A 19,533-nucleotide genomic window follows, 5' to 3' on the forward strand; every position below is an offset into this window, starting at 1 on the left:
CATTGAGGTTATCTCTGTCGATGTGCCCTTGAGCAAGGCACTTAACCCTAATTACTCCTGTAAGTCGCTCTGGGTAAGAGCGTCTGCTAAATGACTAAAATGTTTTTTTAAATTAAATCTCCATTTTGACTGATCCCTCCTGATGACCTGGTCAGACATGACTCCAACAGGGTCACCAGAAGGGATCAGCCAATGAAGTTGGAAGTCCCACGAACCCAGTTGACAAAGGCCCCCAGTGTCCGGTCTGGAGCGTGAAGTCACTAGCTCTGCTGGGTGGCTACTGCGTAGCAACGTAGCGGTGCCAAAAGCCCTTGTCTACCCTAGAAAGCCTATGTAAATTACGATAGCCAGAAAGGCCCCCCAAAAACCATTGACCGCCGTTTTGGGCTCTAAAATGTGTTTATTATGATCAAGTTTAACCCCACAGTGAATTATTTAAAATTGTGCTACAAATCGAGATATATAGTGACCCTTCTGACTACTACATTTGTCATCACACAGGACCATGTGCTGACACAGGCCAATCACAGTTCAGCAGGCTACAAGGAGGCTCCTGTTGACTCTCAGGCAGGGTCGACAATGATCCTTTGCTAGTTACGACCACTATCACCATGATCCTTAGCAATTTTTGGGTGCCATTCAGCAATATGGCATGCTTCCAATTCAAATACTTCTGGCTTCATGTGCTATGGGGAGTTTTCCTTGGGGATACGTGGATGACATCAGTATTGTCACTATTTACTGTTTTGTTTTTGTCTATAAGTTGACTCCATTAAAATGGTGGAAGCTCCCATGCGCTGCCCAGGCTGAGGATGGCCTTTCGGCCACCAGAGGTCTCTATCATTCTCTATGGTAATGACACACAATGGCGATGCATGGAGGTTTGTTTCTTTGCGCAAGGCAGAATACGGCATTTTTCTCATGCAGTTGTTTACATTTATAGCTTGTACTGCAGTTATACTTTTCGACCCTGTTACTGCAGGTTTTATAAATGAATTAAGACGTATATTTGTTTTTTAGTGAACACGCCTGTGTTTCCTGCATAACATGGTGTTTTGAAAGCACCTGTTTTTTAATGAATTGATATCTCGTCGTGATTCAATGGCTGTCCGTGTAGACAACTGAACGAAAGCACTGGGTAAGAGGATATGACAGTATTTCTACATGGGTGCAGTTGTAGGCTTTAACCTTGCTATAATTGCTACAACAACGTTAAGTTTACTCATTGTGTTGTTGGAAATATAGAGTACTGCATAATGAGTAAATCAGTGTCTCTCTGGTGTGTGTGTCCATTGATATGACTGAGCCTTGCGGTTTAACAGCAGGACACACTGTCAGGGCACACAGGTAACCTCTTGTGAATGGATGTCAGTAAGGCAAGAATCTTGCCACTGCTCATCAATGCTGCCTGTGGTGTGTCAGTGCCCACAATGATTTGTTATCTGATCTGTGTGATTATTATTATGATGACATCTCTTTTCCAGGATGGCCAGTATACATTCAAACCAGCTAGAGAAGGTACGATGCCATGCGGAAGCCTGTCTACATTCCACTGGCTCAGTGCTGGAGATCCGGGCAGGAATATTAGCTATGGCCAACATACCTTTACCACCGTCAGCCAAATACCACTACATCGCTGCTGAGACCATGATCATTGAGAACAGCATCGGTAACAACAGGAAAGAGGTTAGTTAGTTTACTGTTTCGAGCACACACTCAAACTATGTCCACATCACATTTCACCTTCACTTAGCCTACATTTTGGAATACAGAACTTGTTTTCCCTCTCTCTCTCTTTAATTGTGCTGAATATTTTTGTTCAGTGTCCATTCTTTTGTCAACCTCTTTCTGGATCAACCCTTTTTATCTTTGTTCTCTCTCCTGCCAGACCATAGGTTCCCTGCAGAGACTGTCCACAGCACTGAACATTCTGGAGAAGTATGGCTGTAACCTCACCAGCTCCAGTAGGCCCAAGTACTGGCGCACTGTCAAGCACAACAACCCCGTCTTCAGAGCAACAGTAGATTCCATTCAGGTGAGGATGTCTTCAGTACAGGTAGGTTAGATTCTGGGTAATGATATGTAGTCTACTACCTTGTCACTATAAACTTGTTGGCATTATGCTGATATAGACCTAGTTCAATACAGTGTTTCCCCAAGGATTTCTTTCAGCAGCAGTGGCAAAGTTGGTCTGTAGCGGCTGGGGGGGCAGACATAGGTCGCAGTCTCTGACCTAACATTTTAGTGGCAGTCCTCTTGGCCGCAGAAACAAAATGTTGTTGTTTTAAAGCTAAATTCCAGCAATTCTACACATTTTCCCATAAGGCAGAGAGAAAAAAATGCAGTTTTAAAAATAATTTACTCGATAAGTCTTATGATATTTGAGTGACTCAAACATTGTAAATAAAATCAATGGGGGCCCCATATTTTGGTGATTGTTAGTTATCAAAGATGATCTTATTTAAAAATATACTGCTCTATTATCTTTTCTATGTACTTTATATTTGGTTTTAGCCATTTAAATTTACACTGAAAACATCCTATAGATATTGGAGTGGCAGCAACGATTTGCTGTTAAATTAATATTGGGTAACACTGATTGAGTCTATAGCTTACTATCGTTTTGATCAAGTTATATGTTCACACACCATTAACTCTACTAAATTTTATGTCAACATTTTTGCATGAAACCTATCCCCTTTCCTCTCCTCGGTTCTACCCCAGGGAGGAAGGGCAGTGCTCTGTCTCTATGGTTATTCCAACCAGCAGCCAGACGGACTGAGTTTCCCTGATGTGGTCGTGGAGCCTGACATTGAGAAGGTCGCAGCGGTCACCTTGGAGGTCATGAGTCTACGCATGGAACTGGACATGCTCCTCAAGGTCTGAACCAATGGCATTGTCTCGAAGACTGTTATTCTGAAATATTTCAGAGGTTCATGAAATCAGTTGTTGTACTGAGTCGTTGTTGTTCGTACTTTCACAGGAAGCTCACCCCCACCCAGAGTTCTTTGAGAGAATGGTCCCATCACTGAACCAAAAGGTATTTTTCCTTTCTCCCATAACCGGTCCTCTTCCTCTCTGCCTTCTACTTGTTTTTTAGGTCACCCTAATAGCCTCTCTCTGCTTCAGATAGTTTTTATATTTGTGTGGTTTTGTGTCTGTTGGTGTCCACTGCCATCAGATGACTGAAATATCCTTTATGATTCCAGGATGACTTTGGACCCATGTCTGATGCAGTAGCTATTCCCTCCAGCCTGAGAGAGAGCCAGCCCCTATACATGTCTCTATCCTCCCTGTCTCAGTCTCCCACTAGTGCCTTTCTTCCAGTACGGACCGCTAACGCCTCAACCTCAACCTCCATCTCTACCAGACACACAGGTTAGAACTGTGCACAAGCATGTTTTTGTTGGGTACCAGAAGTCCTCACAAGGATAGTAAAACAAGGAACATTTTGCCGGTCCCTACAAGGAAAAATGCTATTTTAGGTTTTAGGGTTAGAATTTAAGTCAGGGTTAGGGATAACGTTTAGGGTTATGGTTAGATTTAGGGTTTTGAAAAATAGGAATTTGGATGGGAATCAATTATTTGGTCCCTACAAGGATGGCAATACAAAGGTGTGTGTGTGTGTGTGTGTGTGTGTGTGTGTGTGTGTGTGTATATATATTTCTAACATCTGAAACGTACATTTAACTTTTTCTCGTTTCTCTTCCCCTGCAGCCAACTGCACTATCTGTGCTATTTTCCCAGTGGCTGCCCATTGTAACTCTTGTGTCCAATGGCTGTGTACGGAATGTGACAGACTGTACCACTCTTCCGCAGAACGAGCCAATCACCACAGGACTGTCGTGACATCCTCTAAAATGCGAAAGAACCACAGGTAAAACATGACAAATAAGACGAAAGCGAAACTGCACAGTAAAGGAAGAAAATTTATACATTTTCATAGGTGGTGATTACTGCTGAAAATGCAACTGTCTCTGTGCTCTGTGTGTTTGGCACAATATTCACTTCCTCTGTCTCTCCCAGTAGCTCCCTCCCGTCATGGCACTGTACCCACTGCACCAGGGTCAACTCCATCCAGGACATACTGTGTGAGATGTGTGAGAGGCCACGCCTGGCCTCCTCTGGCCCTGTTAAGGATGAGTTCCCACAGCCCTTCACCATCACTGGTCAGTATACACACACACACACACACACACACACACACACACACACACACACACACACACAACAGTGTATGTGTTTTAATAGTGGTGGTTTGCCTTTTCTCCACTCCAATCAGTCTCACTCCTCTATTTCTGTGTTTACTTCGTATGCTTGTTTTATTGTCTGAAAATGTAATGACACTCTTAAGATGATTTATAAGCTGTTGATGAGTTCATATTCACCTCTTCCAGAGCCCTGTGTTGAGTGTGTTTTCACTATGTATGTCACCAGAGTGGCAGTGTAAAAGCTGTACGGTAGTGAACGCAGGCAGTAGTATCCTGTGTGAGGTGTGTGAGCGCCCCCGTCTGGCCACCAAGCCTCCTGCAACCCCCACACACCCCCTTCCTACGCCCAACCGGCCTGCTGCTCCAGTACTGGGCATGCCAGGGGACCCAGACAGCCAGGTAAACTACTGTTAATGTCAGTGCAGGAGCAGCACATTTGAGTTGAAATGAAAGTTTCGGATTCTGCCTTCATCAAACAGATTGTTGTTCCTCTATTCAAATCAAAATCAAATCAAATTTTATTTGTCACATACACACGGTTAGCAGATGTTAATGCGAGTGTAGCGAAATGCTTGTGCTTCTAGTTCCGACAATGCAGTAATAACCAACAAGTAATCTAGCTAACAATTCCAAAACTACTACCTTATAGACACAAGTGTAAGGGGATAAAGAATATGTACATAAAGATATATGAATGAGTGATGGTACAGAGCGGCATAGGCAAGATACAGTAGATGGTATTGAGTGCAGTATATACATATGAGATGAGTATGTAAACAAAGTGGCATAGTTAAAGTGGCTAGTGATACATGTATTACATAAAGATGCAGTAGATGATATAGAGTACAGTATATACATATGAGATGACTAATGTAGGGTATGTAAACATTATATTAGGTAGCATTGTTTAAAGTGCCTAGTGATATTTTACATAATTTCCCATCAATTCCCATTATTAAAGTGGCTGGAGTTGAGTCAGTGTGTTGGCAGCAGCCACTCAATGTTAGTGGTGGCTGTTTAACAGTCTGATGGCCTTGCGATAGAAGCTGTTTTCAGTCTCTCGGTCCCAGCTTTGATGCACCTGTACTGACCTCGCCTTCTGGATGATAGCGGGGTGAACAGGCAGTGGCTCGGGTGGTTGTTGTCCTTGATGATCTTTATGGCCTTCCTGTGACATCGGGTGGTGTAGGTGTCCTGGAGGGCAGGTAGTTTGCCCCCGGTGATGCGTTGTGCAGACCTCACTACCCTCTGGAGAGCCTTACGGTTGTGGGCGGAGCAGTTGCCGTACCAGGCGGTGATACAGCCCGACAGGATGCTCTCGATTGTGCATCTGTAGAAGTTTGTGAGTGCTTTTGGTGACAAGCCGAATTTCTTCAGCCTCCTGAGGTTGAAGAGGCGCTGCTGCGCCTTCTTCACGATGCTGTCTGTGTGGGTGGACCAATTCAGTTTGTCTGTGATGTGTACGCCGAGGAACTTAAAACTTACTACCCTCTCCACTACTGTTCCATCAATGTGGATAGGGGGGTGTTCCCTCTGCTGTTTCCTGAAGTCCACAATCATATCCTTAGTTTTGTTGACGTTGAGTGTGAGGTTATATTCCTGACACCACACTCCGAGGGCCCTCACCTCCTCCCTGTAGGCCGTCTCGTCGTTGTTGGTAATCAAGCCTACCACTGTTGTGTCGTCCGCAAACTTGATGATTGAGTTGGAGGCGTGCGTGGCCACGCAGTCGTGGGTGAACAGGGAGTACAGGAGAGGGCTCAGAACGCACCCTTGTGGGGCCCCAGTGTTGAGGATCAGCGGGGTGGAAATGTTGTTGCCTACCCTCACCACCTGGGGGCGGCCCGTCAGGAAGTCCAGTACCCAGTTGCACAGGGCGGGGTCGAGACCCAGGGTCTCGAGCTTGATGACGAGCTTGGAGGGCACTATGGTGTTAAATGCCGAGCTGTAGTCGATGAACAGCATTCTCACATAGGTATTCCTCTTGTCCAGATGGGTTAGGGCAGTGTGGTTGAGATTGCATCGTCTGTGGACCTATTTGGGCGGTAAGCAAATTGGAGTGGGTCTAGGGTGTCAGGTAGGGTGAAGGTGATATGGTCCTTGACTAGTCTCTCAAAGCACTTCATGATGACGGAAGTGAGTGCTACGGGGCGGTAGTCGTTTAGCTCAGTTACCTTAGCTTTCTTGGGAACAGGAACAATGGCGGCCCTCTTGAAGCATGTGGGAACAACAGACTGGGATAGGGATTGATTGAATATGTCCGTAAACACACCAGCCAGCTGGTCTGCGCATGCTCTGAGGGCGTGGCTGGGGATGCCATCTGGGCCTGCAGCCTTGCGAGGGTTGACACGCTTAAATGTTTTCCTCACGTCGGCTGCAGTGAAGGAGAGTCCGCATGTTTTAGTTGCGGGCCGTGGCACTGTATTGTCCTCAAAGCGGGCAAAAAAGTTATTTAGTCTGCCTGGGAGCAAGACATCCTGGTCCGTGACGGGGCTGGTTTTCTTTTTGTAATCCGTGATTGACTGTAGACCCTGCCACATACCTCTTGTGTCTGAGCCGTTGAATTGAGATTCTACTTTGTCTCTATACTGACGCTTAGCTTGTTTGATTGCCTTGCGGAGGGAATAGTTACACTGTTTGTATTCGGTCATGTTTCCGGTCACCTTGCCCTGACTAAAAGCAGTGGTTCGGGCTTTCAGTTTCACGCGAATGCTGCCATCAATCCACGGTTTCTGGTTTGGAAATGTTTTAATCGTTGCTATGGGAACGACATCTTCAACGCACATTCTAATGAACTCGCTCACCGAATCAGCGTATTCGTCATTGTTATTGTCTGACGCAATACGAAACATATCCCAGTCCACGTGATGGAAGCAGTCTTGGAGTGTGGAATCAGATTGGTCAGACCAGCGTTGAACAGACCACAGCGCGGGAGCTTCTTGTTTTAGTTTCTGTCTGTAGGCAGGGATCAACAAAATGTAGTCGTGGTCAGCTTTTCCGAAAGGAGGGCGGGGCAGGGCCTTATATGCGTCGCGGAAGTTAGAATAGCAGTGATCCAAGGTTTTTCCAGCCCTGGTTGCGCAATCGATATGCTGATAAAATTTAGGGAGTCTTGTTTTCAGATTAGCCTTGTTAAAATCCCCAGCTACAATGAATGCAGCCTCCAGATAAATGGATTCCAGTTTGCAAAGAGTCAAATAAAGTTCGTTCAGAGCCATCGATGTGTCTGCTTGGGGGGAATATATACGGCTGTGATTATAATCGAAGAGAATTCTCTTGGTAGATAATGCGGTCGACATTTGATTGTGAGGAATTCTAAATCAGGTGAACAGAAGGACTTGAGTACCTGTATGTTGTTATGATCACACCACGTCACGTTAACCATAAAGCATACGCCCCCGCCCCTCTTCTTACCAGAAAGATGTTTGTTTCTGTCTGCGCGATGCGTGGAGAAACCAGTTGGCTGCACCGACTCCGATAGCGTCTCTCCAATGAGCCATGTTTCCGTGAAGCAAAGAACGTTACAGTCTCTGATGTCCCTCTGGAATGCTACCCTTGCTCGTATTTCATCAACGTTGTTGTCAAGAGACTGGACATTGGCGAGAAGAATGCTAGGGAGTGGTGCACGATGTGCCCGTCTCCGGAGTCTGACCAGAAGACCACTCCGTTTCCCCCTTTTACGAAGTCGTTTTTTTTGGGTCGCCGGCTGGGATCCATTCCGTTGTCCTGGGTGAAAGGCAGAACACAGGATCCGCTTCGCGAAAGTCATATTCTTGGTCGTACTGATGGTGAGTTGACGCTGCTCTTATGTTCAGTAGTTCTTCTCGACTGTATGTAATGAAACCTAAGATGACCTGGGGTACCAATGTAAGAAATAACATGTAAAAAAACAAAAAACTGCATAGTTTCCTAGGAACGCGAAGCGAGGCAGCCATCTCTGTCGGCGCCGTGAGTCTCGAAGCTCATGTCAATTATCTCTTCTTTTCCCATCTTCTCTCTACTTCTCTGTTGCAGTGGGTGTGCCAATTCTGTACTTATGTCAATTACACTCCAGCGTCAGTGTGTGAGATGTGTGACCTTCCTCGTCCCGAGCCCGCCAAAATGCCAGTCAAACTCCACCCTCCGTCCCAGGTCAAAAGGGTCCCTGTGCTGTCTGTCAAACCCAAAGACCCGCCCATGGAGGACCCTGATTTGAGGAGACAGAAACTGATGAGGGAAGAGGGGCTAAAGCTGATTGAGCTTATTAGAGTAAGTGAAGGCTTTCTGTAGAACTATAATATGGTGTGTAATCACATTATCCCACTAGTAATATTACAAGATATTAGCGAATTTAAGATTTAGATTCAGAAACGTATTTTTTTGTACCATTGCTGGGCGATTTGGTTGCAGGAATATTAAAACTACAGATTTCAGAAAACAAATGTGTGAAAATAACCTAGCATCCTCTTACTTATTCATACAGTGTGGGGAGTAGCAGCAGCTGAGGGCTAGTCAATATGTATGACAGATTTGTCTTTATTTCTCTCTCTCAGGATGGAGAGAAAAAAGGAGTGAGTCCAGAGGAGGTGTACACAGGCATGCGCGTCTCCGGGGGCGGCAACATCCTCCCCTGTGATTGGCTCAAAGCAGAGCTACCTCACCTGCTCGACCAGATCTGTGCCATGGCTGCGTCGTCTCGAGCAGCAGACCTGAAAACAGGACTGAACCAGAACGGACTCTCCAACGAGACTGGTACTGCAGAGGATACTGTTGTGGAGGAGGAGCAGCCTAGAGGGGGAGGAGTGACCCTGTCCAGGGCTGAGGCCAAGATGGCCTGGCTGTCTGCAGGGGGAGAAACTGAAAGAGCAGCCAGACAGTCTCTCAGAGACAGACACGCTAAGGTTAGAGACAGGGCAGACCTTGCCCAGGTCTAAGAACAGGTCTAAGGTCAATTGTACTGGCACTTTTCCCAGCTGAACTCTATTTACGTTTCCCAGACCTGTATTAAGCCTAGTCCTGGACTAGAACACACTTTCAATGGAGATTCTCCACTTGGAACTATTTTGAATCCTGAATTAGCCTTTTAACACTCAAAGAAGGGTTTGGTTTCTCATGTACCTGTCCTGTCATGTACAGGTGAAGGAGCTATGTTCTCTGGGGTTCAACGATGAGGCGCGGTGTCAGGAGGTACTGAGGCAGAACGGGGGAGAGGTGCGGGGGGCTCTGTCTCTGCTGCAGCGACCGCTCATGGAGCCCTTCCACCAGCGCATGTGGAGCGACCAGCCCGAGCCCACCATCGACATCAACCACCCCGACAAACAGGTAGGACACTGGGGCTCTCAACTGCACTATGTGCTTCATTCGGCCCATACATTTAGCTGAACGCAGAATAGATATATTGATGATAATGTGCTCACAACTACCACCATTAGAAAGGTCCACAGATTGTACATGTTCTTCAATCATCTGACGGTTGCTTGATCTCTCATGTAAATGTATATTTTACAGTGAAAAGCATTATTTTGTAGTAAGGCATATCTCTCCTTTCATCATGCCTCTGCATCAGTTGGTCCACTCCACTGGTCTGATCTCTCTCTACTCTTCCTCCTCCCTCCCCCCTGGGACCAGCGTGTGTGTCGGAGGCTGCTGGCGGTGTATGACCTGCCCAGCTGGGGCCGCTGTGAGCTGGCCCTGTCCTTGCTGCAGGAGCGCACCGCCCCCTACTCCCTGGACGATGTAGTACAGGCCGTACGCGAGTCACAAGACCGAGACTTCATCCGCCGGGTGCTGGCCAAAGAGTGCCCCATCTGCCTATCGGAGTTTCCCCACAGCAAGGTACTCTCTCTCTCTCTGTGTTTTGGGGGACTTGTGGGTGTTTGCTTGCATGTCATCACTAGCTTGCCTTTGCTCAAAATGAAGTAGAAGCTTTTCTGTGTGTTTTTTTGCAGTATCTAACCCCTACAACTCTCTCCTTTCTCTCTCGGTCTCTTCAACTTTCCTTCCTGTTTCAGATGCAGTCTCTGACCTCCTGTCAGTGCTCGGTATGCTGTGGCTGTTTCCAGCAGCACTTCACCATTGCAGTGAGAGACAAGCACATCAGAGACATGGTGTGTCCCGTCTGCTGGGAACCTGACATCAACGACCCCGAACACCTCAACAGCTACTTCTCCACCCTGGACATCCAGGTAGTACATCACACAGAGAACAACCTCACACAAAATATCCCTCAGATTCTCTCTTTGAAGAGAGAAGAAACACAGAGTGAAGCCCAATTTTTGGGGGGATTTCAGAGGCTTCTCTCCCTTCAAAATGCAGGTGGCAGTGTGCATTCAGTGTGTGTGTGAGGTACTGTCTATAATGATGGCTACACCTGTAATAATAATTTCCTGTGTGTGTGTGCACAGCTGCGGGAGTGTCTGGAGCCAGAGGTATATGATCTGTTTCATAAGAAGCTGACTGAACAAGCTCTCATCAAGGACCCCAAGTTCCTCTGGTGTAGTCATGTGAGTTTAAATCTCAGTATCCTATGTATACAAAGGCAAAGGAAAAATATGTTTTTGCTAATCCCCATTGAGGCTGTTAAAAATAATAAAATGACATGCTACACCCATCTTCACTAGCTAAAAATGACCAGTACCTGCTCTTAAACTGTTGAAGTATTCCTCTTCCCTTCCCTGTCTTATTTTCATAACTTCTCCCCCCAGTGCTCCTATGGGTTCATCTATGATGGAGACCAACTGAAGGTCACCTGTTTCCAGTGCAGGAACAGCTTCTGTGCACAATGCAAGAAACCTGTAAGTGTGAAACATGAACTCTGTGTGTGAGGGAATCTGAATCAGAAATTGCAATTAATGGTGGTTATGAAGTGATGATATTTGACTTAAGAGTAAAGATGCTGGAGCCCCATCTCACTCCATTATCTCCTCGTCTCTCTCTCTCTCTGTGTGCCCTCTAGTGGGAGTCTCAGCATGGTGGTCTGTCATGTGAACAGTACCAGTCCTGGAAGAGAGAGAATGACCCAGAATACCAGAGGCAAGGCCTGGCCGGATACCTGCGCGACAACGGCATCAGTGAGACACACAGCACACACAACTTCTAAATGAAACAACACCTCCTCATTGAGAGCTACTGTAGTGTTTAACCAGAAAAGGTCGGTACTTGCAGAGGTGTGAACGGCCAGACACTTCACTAGGTGTTGGGCTGAGAGAGATCAAATTGGTCTTACTCATAGTTCATCTTCCAAACCAGCACATTTCATTAGCGTCATGAACAACACTCCCGTAGAGGTAATGTAGGCCTTCTGCTTGAACTAAGCCAGTTGACTAATACCTTGTTTTAGCAAAGAGGTAGTCAGTTACAGGGCTTTTTAGGTCCCTCCACATCCTTCAATCAATTGATTAATTAATCAATCAAACTATTTGCCCTCTTCCTCCGATGCATTCTCATGTCTGTACTCGCCCTCCCTCGCTCTCCCCCTCAGCCTGTCCAAACTGCAGGTTCCAATATGCCCTGTCTAAAGGAGGCTGTATGCATTTCTGCTGCTCCCAGTGCAGGTACCAGTTCTGCAGCGGATGCAACAACCCCTTCCACACTGTAAGTTCCTTCTCAAATGACTTGGTGTCTTTGTGTTGAGTTTGTCGATCGTTCTAGTTCCTGGCAAGGGGTTTGAATGAGAGTTGACTTGAATGTCGCTTTAATTTGTTTTTCTTCCTCCAGTCAATTTCATTCTGCACTCTCGGTCTCTCCCCACTGCCTCCTCTCTCTCCCTCACTCCTCCCACACTCTTTCCTTCCTTCCCTACCCTATTCTGTCCCTCCCTCCCTCTTCTGTAGACATGTGCAGTGATCCAGTGCAGTGTGACAGGCCTGCACGCCCATCACCCTCGAGACTGCCTCTTCTACCTGAGGGACTGGGAGCCTGTCAGACTGCAGGCACTGCTGCAGGTAGGCACACACACCATCCACACAAACACAGATGCTCACACACCATTACAATCACCATAACCACATTATGGCTCTCTGACTCACAATCGCAGTTATAACTAGGGCTGTCAAACGATTCAAATAATTAAGTTAATGGCATTAGTTAATCGCGGTTAATTATCCTTTTTTAATTTGCTCAAATTTAGCCCTAAAAGATGTGTCCATTTCAAAAAGCAGTGCATTGAGAAACAGGCATACTATTATTTGATTGTAATGGACAGAAACACAAAATCATCTACGTCAGAAGGTTTTCATAGCATTTTCACCATAAACAACACAAGTCACTGTAACATACAGCTAGCTGTAAATGCTCCCTACTCCCTCTTATCAATGTTCAATGCTCTCTTTCTCACACACACACACACACACACACACACACACACACACACACACACACACACAGCTTTAAGTACTGTTAAAGCTTCAGGAATTCTAAATGACTTAACTACAGGAAAAAAGAACTGGCTCTATGGATACAAAGAGCTTTTAAACTTGTCCAACAATGTTATGAACACACTGTAGCCATCTGTACTGTTCAACAACTTTACACACATAGACCTCTCTCTCTCACTCTCTCACACACACACACACACACACACACAAACAGACACACACCCCATTATTGCATACCCAGCCTACCTTTGAAGCATCTCTTTGAGTAGCATATTCCTTTTCAGTTCTTTCTTTGCCATCCAAATTTGTCCATAGCCTAGTCAGTGGTCAAGTTATCAGGTTGCTAGCTAGCTAAACAATGTTTCTTATCAAACCATAAAATAGCGGCTTGCAAGTTGTTTAAAACAGCCCATGCCGTGTGCATGAATCCACAGAAAAAATGCAAAGCATAGCTCGGTAATATTGGGCTTAACTTTGACATGATTTTGGCTAGAGGCACGCCGTCTTGAGCGGCGTAAAGGTACAAGCATTAACTGTAGATGTGTTCCGCGCTTAAAAGGGTCCGTGCGGTGAAGAAATGGAGATGCTATTTCAAATCATTTAACTGTGATTAACACGTTCTTCACACGTCATCTCTGCCAGCCGTCGTTATAATGGATTTTACTCTAAGAGTATCTGGAGATGGATTGTACTTCCTGTTCATTATTTGATTGTTGTTTGCAGAACAAGTGTGTTGAGTTCAACACTAACACCCCTCCAGGAACTCAAGCCGGTAAGATTCTATCTGTTCTTTAGTTTTTACTCAGCAAAACTTAAAAGAAATGGAGAGATGTACTACTTATTCTCTCTCGCCCCCCCCCCCTCAGGGATGTGTGGCGTGATTGAGCAGAAGGATGAGGGTGGGCAGCAGACGGACTCGGCCTGTGGGGCTCAAACTCAGCCTGGCCATGCAGGACTCTGCGAGTATGTCACTGCCAACCACCCTATAGTGTTTTTCAAGGACCCAAAGGCACTTTAGATTACAACAGAGTGGTTCCCATGAAAAACATGAAAACATGCCTAGATGTAACTAACTGGTTTTTGCCTAATCAATTCCAGGAAACACTACAGAGAGTACTTGGTGAGTCTCATCAATGGCCATTCCATCGACCCGGCCCCTCTCTTCAACGCCAACGAGCTGGTGCTGGCCTGTCGGAGATACCAAGTGGATGATGCCCGGGGGGAGATGGAGGACGACGAAACGTACTATCCTCGAATGCTGGAGGTTTGCTTTGATGATCCTTGTGGAGGGGTGTTGTTGTTTTTTTCCAAATATTTAGTCACTTGGTTTAATCATTTCTCATCTAATCTTATTTCAGAAACTGATTGATGAAGTACCACTTGGAGACAAGGTTCCTCGGAAGAAATGAAAATGAATCGTTTGTTTGTTTGTTTGCTTTTAACAATCAAGTGTTTTTAGTATTAAGTATTGGGATTTTGACTCAAATCACCATCAAATGTGTTTGCGTCATTGTGACTGTTACACCACACAGCAGAAAGCTATGCTTATATCCCCATGATTGAGCTACAGTTATTTATGAATCTATATTTGGGGTAAATGCTCAGAGGCACATTATTTAAAAAAAGAGTGTGTGTGTGTGTGTGTGTGTGTGTACGCGCGTAACATTTCAAGACCTCTTTAAATAACCTGTGATATTTAATGGCATCACTTCGTTGCACGCAGTCTGTAGGTGCATGCTCTTAACTGTATCATTTGTGAAGAAAAGTACTTGAAACAGTCCAGACACCGTCTGCAATCAAATGTTCAATCAAACTCTAATGTTTCTCAGTCATGCTCTTTATCCAAAAGGTTCCTTGTACGCTTGCTGTAAGGGAGGTAGTTGTGTCCTCAGAGTAACTGCAAGGTTGACATAGTTACTGGACATTTTTCGGGAGTTAGATCAGTACAGCCCCTGCTGGCCCTGAAGCTTATTGAGCCAGTGAACTCAAGCTTGATGAGGAGGAAGGATTCCGCTTCAAGACAGGACATTTCAAAACTGGAGATTTTTTTTTTTCCCCCTCGAGCAAATATCATTGAGAACTACAGAATCTCTACAGTTAATTAATCACACACCATCATTAACAATAAACTTCAGATTTTACTCCATATTTATTGTATTCCCTTAATTGCTTTTTGCCTTCAGTGCCAGTGAATTATGACTGAATACCTCTTTGTGTAAATTGACTGACTAATTTGGGACTGATTTTTAAAGGATTTGACCCACTGTGTGTTGCAGCCCCAAACTGTATGGTTACCAGCTACCATTATTACCTGGTCAGATTATGACAGACACACAGAGCAAGAACATTAGTATTTCAAAACATCTGAGCAGGAGTAAAGCCTATTTGTTGACAACTCAAATATGAATAATCGTACTTTTATTTTTGTTTTCTCTCCTCCCATACTAAGTCAGATGTGTCAGCCACTGACATGGCTGCTAATGTCTTGTGACAGGTAAACTCTCTTGTGTTTGTCTCTGTGTCTCTTAGATGTTTGGAAGCATCCCTTGTCTGAAATGGATATTGGTGCAGCAGCAGGGTCAGAGATTAGTGGGGAGAGCACGCAGGGTTATGGGTACTGCTGTGATGTGTCCTTGTGCCACAGGGCAGGATTTGGAACAGAACAGGGCACACTACCAAGAGACAGACATTGTATGTGTTCCCCCTGCTGAGGCTAAGCATGAAATGAAGAAAATAGGGCAGTCAGTACACAGCAATATATTTTCTGACATAACTCGCACTCTCAGGACATGATGTTTACGTTAACCTAACCCAGAATTGTTGTCATAACACAATATTTTGAGCTCTAGTCAAGCTAGGCACATTTTGTTGTGTACGCTCTGGAATTGACCTCTAGTGTAGTGTGACTGAAGTTTGCATCTCGGTTGGTAATACTGGCGAAAGCAGGACTTTTTAACATGCACAACACCTGTTTGACCTTCATTATCTTGCACAACCAGATAGCAGCCCTGCAAAGCAAATGTATCTGTGGAATGTTTATCAGCCAGCTGTGTCAAAGTAAATTGGCTCCATCAGATACATTCAAATGAGAACATTCAGTGTGTCAAAGGAGCAAAAAGTGAACTTCAGAGCTGCCAACTCTCCCACATTGGCCGTGAGATACATTTGACCCTTCTCAAGTGCCACACCTCTTATCTCACGCATTGAAAAGTACTACGTTGATTTTTCTGATTAGTCCATTGTATAGTCAGTGCATTAACTTTTCAACTGGGCCTGCAATTTAACATCAGAAGCGGAACCTCATTGTGCTGTCGCATTACTCCCTTCATTTGGTGAATGGCATTTAGGCTGTGACAACAAAGGCAGCAGACAGACCTACAGTATCTTTTAGCTGGGATGTTTGGTAGGGTGACCTGATTTGGAACTTGATAAATATTTTTGACTGACAGATTGTGAACCCAAATGTGTCATTTTGATTCTATATGGGGGACAATAAATATAACAATTACTTGGTTAGGGTGTAGGTGTGGATTAATGTAATCTTGTCTTCAGATTTGATTATCTATTAAGTCTCATCAGTGGAACAATTCTCATTTAACAATGGACTAAAATATAGGGTAATTTGTGTGCTTGTCAGCAAAAACCCTACCTACCTATTCCCCACACTTACACTGAGTGTACAACACATTATGAACACCTTCCTAATATTGAGTTGCACACCCTTTTTTCAGAACAGCCTCAATTGGTCAGAGCATGGCATCTACAAGGTGTTGAAAGCATTCCCCAGGGATGCTGGCCTATGTTGACTCCAATGCTTCCCACAATTGTGTCAAGTTGGCTGGATGTCCTTTTGGTGGTGGACCATTCTTAATACACACTGGAAACTGGTGAGCGTGAAAACCCCAGCAGCGTTGCAGTTCTTGACTCACTCAAACCAGTGCACCTGGCATCTACTACCATACCTTGTTCAAAGGCACTACATTTTTTTTTGCCCATTCACCCTCTGAATGGCACACATACAAAATCCGTATCTCAAAGCTTAAAACTCCTTCTTTAACCTCCCCTTCCTCTACATCAGCTTTCACCTGGTCAGTCTGTGATGGGGAGAGCAGGTGTTTCTAATGTTTTACACAGTGTATTTTATTATTCCACTTCTTCTCAATTTTTCCAGTGTAATCACATATTTTAAATCTGATATACCTACTTGTGTCTTTGACAATGAATTATTAATTCCATTCATGGACAGTTTTGAATAACTGATAAAATAAATGCTCCAGGCGTCAAATATAATTTGACGTTTTACTCATAAACACATATTTTGTCAATGTAAAGTAAGATGATGGCAAGGATTTTCAACTGGCATAAACCACTTGAATATGAAGATTCATTCAATTTTTCTTGAAGGTTGGGTTATTTTGAGAAATTAATTGTTATGTCAAGAAAATGTTTAAACACCCAGCACTTGGGAAACATACAGTACCAGTCAAATGTTTGGACACACCTACTCATTCAAGAGTTTTTCTTAATTGTTTACTATTTTCTACATTGTAGAATTATAGTGAAGACATTTTCTATGTAATAACACATTTGGAATTGAATAGTAACCAAAAAAAGTGTTCAAAAAATCTAAATGTATTTTATATTTCAGATTCTTCGAAGTAGCCATCCTTTGCCTGGATGACAGCTTTGCACACACTTGGCATTCTCTCAACCAGCTTCTTGAGGTAGTCACCAGGAATGCATTTCAATTAACAGGTGTGCCTTGTTAAAAGTTCATTTGTGGAATTTCTTTCCTTCTTAATTCATGTGTTTGAGCCAATCAGTTGTGTTGTGACAAGTTAGGGTTTGTATACAGAATCCCTATTTGGTAAAAGACCAAGTCCATATTAAGCAAAGAACAGGCTCAAATAAGCAAACATAAATGACAGTCCATCATTACTTTAAGACATGAAGGTCAGTCAATATAGAAAATTAAGAACTTTGAAAGTTTCTTCAAGTGCAGTCGCAAAAACCATCAAGCACTGTGATGAAACTGCCTCTCATGAGGACCGCCTCAGGAAATGAAGAACCAGAGTTACCTCTGCTGCAGAGGATAAGTTCATTAGAGTTACCAGCCTCAGATTGCAGCTCAAATAAATGGTCCTAGAGTTCAAGTAACAGACACATTAATTGTTCAGAGGAGACTACGTGACTCAGGCCTTCATGGTCGAATTGCTGCAACGAAACCACTACTAAAGGACACCAATAATAATAATAAGAGACTTGCTTGGGCCAAGAAACACGAGCAATGGATATTAGACCTGTGGAAATCTGTCCTTTGGTCTGATGAGTCCAAATTTGAGATTTTTGTTTCCAACCTCTGTGTCTTTGTGAGATGCAGATTAGGTGAACGGATGATCTCTGCATATGTGGTTCCCACTGTGAAGCATGGAGGAGGAGGTGTGATGGTGTGGGGGTACTTTGCTGGTGAAACTGTCTGATTTATTTAGTTTTCAAGGCACACTTAACCAGCATGGCTACCATAGCGATACGCCATCCCATCTGGTTTGCACTTAGTGGGACTATCATTTGTTTTCCAACAGGACAATATCCCAAAACACACATTCAGGCTGTGTAAGGGTTATTTGACCAAGAAGGAGAGTAATGGAGTGCTGCATCAGATGACCTGGCATCCACAATCACTCGACCACAACCCAATTGAGATGGTTTTGGATGAGTTGGACTGCAAAATGAAGGAAAAGCAGCCAACAAGTGCTCGGCATATGTGGGAACTCCTTTAAGACTGTTGGAAAATCATTACTGATAAATCTGGTTGAGAGAATGCCAAGAGTGTGCCAAGCTGTCATCAATAAGCTGAAATATAAAATATATTTAGATTTGTTTAACACATTTTTGGTTACAACATGATTTCATATGTGTTATCTCATAGTTTTGATGTCTTCACTTATTTTACAATGTAGAAAATAGTCAAATAAAGAAAAACCCTTGAATGAGTAGGTGTCCAAACTTTTGACTGGTACTGTATATCAGAGGTGGCCAACCCTCCTGGAGAGCTAGCAGGACTTTCTTCTAGCCCTATTTTAAAGAGAAAGTTCACCCAATTTACCAAATGTTTGTGTCCTTACCTTGAAAGCAGTCTAAGGACAAGGAGACTGGACAACAATCCCTGCTTCCAACCTTTCCACTATTTCTCCCATTAGCTTGTTTACCCATCTCAATTCATTACTGTCTGAAGAAAAAGTTTCAAACACAAAAAATATGTGCATCCCCCAAAAAATCTCGAACAGTTGTCAGATTTTCAGTGTTCATTTAACATTCAAAGCATCCTGAGTACACCCTACCTGTGGTTTTAAAAATGTCCGCCTCGGTCATAGGCCATGTCAAAGTACAGAATTGCAGGACATTAGCTTTAAAAGTTAAAAAAGAAAAATGTCTAGGCGTGGGCCAAGGGGAAATGAAATTCACATAGAAAATCTCACGGCAAGCCTTCTTTGGCAGCCCTGGAACTTGAAAACACAAATAGAGTATGGTCCAGGGAGAACATTGTAAACATTAGAAGCATGAGACCATGAAATACTGTTCATGTAGCGGAAGGTTACTTTCTTTACTGCAACATCATTAATCACAGTCACCACATTCCATCCATCCACCCACAGTTTTAATGCAAGTAAAGTCCTACCATATAAACAGCTGTGATGGAAACAGGACGTTTCCATACAATTTTGGAAATGTCTACAGGTAATTTGTCAAATTAATTATGTGAGAAATGGCGGTGGATACGTCTTTATGCACAAATATTGACATAACTTGGAGTCGCGCGATGATATGGTGTGTGTGGTCCTCCCACTACGACTCAGGAAACCACGCAGTTAGGCTACAGATGAAATAAATGATGAACTTCACAGGGTGGTGAAAATGCAAGGTGATGAGCTTGATGCTCCTTTCCAATAAATATTGAGGGTCCAATT

At 44.1% G+C, this 19,533-nt stretch overlaps 1 protein-coding gene across 6 annotated transcripts; it reads left to right on the forward strand.

Moving 5' to 3' along the window:
- The first annotated feature begins 735 nt into the window (after window positions 1-735).
- LOC112226925 (E3 ubiquitin-protein ligase RNF31) lies at window positions 736-14,713 on the forward strand. Of its 6 annotated transcripts, none has more exons than XM_024391601.2 (24): window positions 736-881; window positions 1,021-1,138; window positions 1,485-1,686; window positions 1,889-2,035; window positions 2,725-2,880; window positions 2,984-3,040; window positions 3,210-3,378; window positions 3,718-3,877; window positions 4,027-4,169; window positions 4,438-4,610; window positions 8,226-8,459; window positions 8,744-9,091; window positions 9,327-9,512; window positions 9,819-10,025; window positions 10,202-10,375; window positions 10,595-10,693; window positions 10,895-10,984; window positions 11,146-11,260; window positions 11,671-11,783; window positions 12,023-12,133; window positions 13,289-13,337; window positions 13,432-13,528; window positions 13,664-13,829; window positions 13,924-14,713. In XM_024391601.2, the coding sequence occupies exons 3-24, from the start codon at window positions 1,486-1,488 to the stop codon at window positions 13,972-13,974; spliced, it is 3,246 nt and encodes a 1,081-aa protein (XP_024247369.1). In that variant the 5' UTR covers window positions 736-881; window positions 1,021-1,138; window position 1,485; the 3' UTR covers window positions 13,975-14,713. The 6 variants fall into 6 exon arrangements, with proteins under 6 accessions (XP_024247369.1, XP_024247370.1, XP_042164068.1 ...); XM_024391602.2 differs by having other exon boundaries at window positions 766-852; XM_042308134.1 differs by having other exon boundaries at window positions 777-1,138; window positions 3,820-3,877.
- The last annotated feature ends 4,820 nt before the right edge of the window (window positions 14,714-19,533 follow it).

This window comes from Oncorhynchus tshawytscha, linkage group LG28 (assembly GCF_018296145.1).
Source record: "Oncorhynchus tshawytscha isolate Ot180627B linkage group LG28, Otsh_v2.0, whole genome shotgun sequence".
Taxonomy (NCBI): domain Eukaryota; kingdom Metazoa; phylum Chordata; class Actinopteri; order Salmoniformes; family Salmonidae; genus Oncorhynchus; species Oncorhynchus tshawytscha.

Excerpts from the sequence above, each read along its gene's own strand:
- LOC112226925 (XM_024391601.2), top strand. The coding sequence starts at position 1,486 with ATGGCCAGTATACATTCAAACCAGCTAGAGAAGGTACGATGCCATGCG. Across the intron at positions 10,694-10,894 it reads AGTTCCTCTGGTGTAGTCAT|TGCTCCTATGGGTTCATCTA; the intron begins GTGAGTTTAAAT and ends TTCTCCCCCCAG. Across the intron at positions 13,529-13,663 it reads GGCCATGCAGGACTCTGCGA|GAAACACTACAGAGAGTACT; the intron begins GTATGTCACTGC and ends AATCAATTCCAG.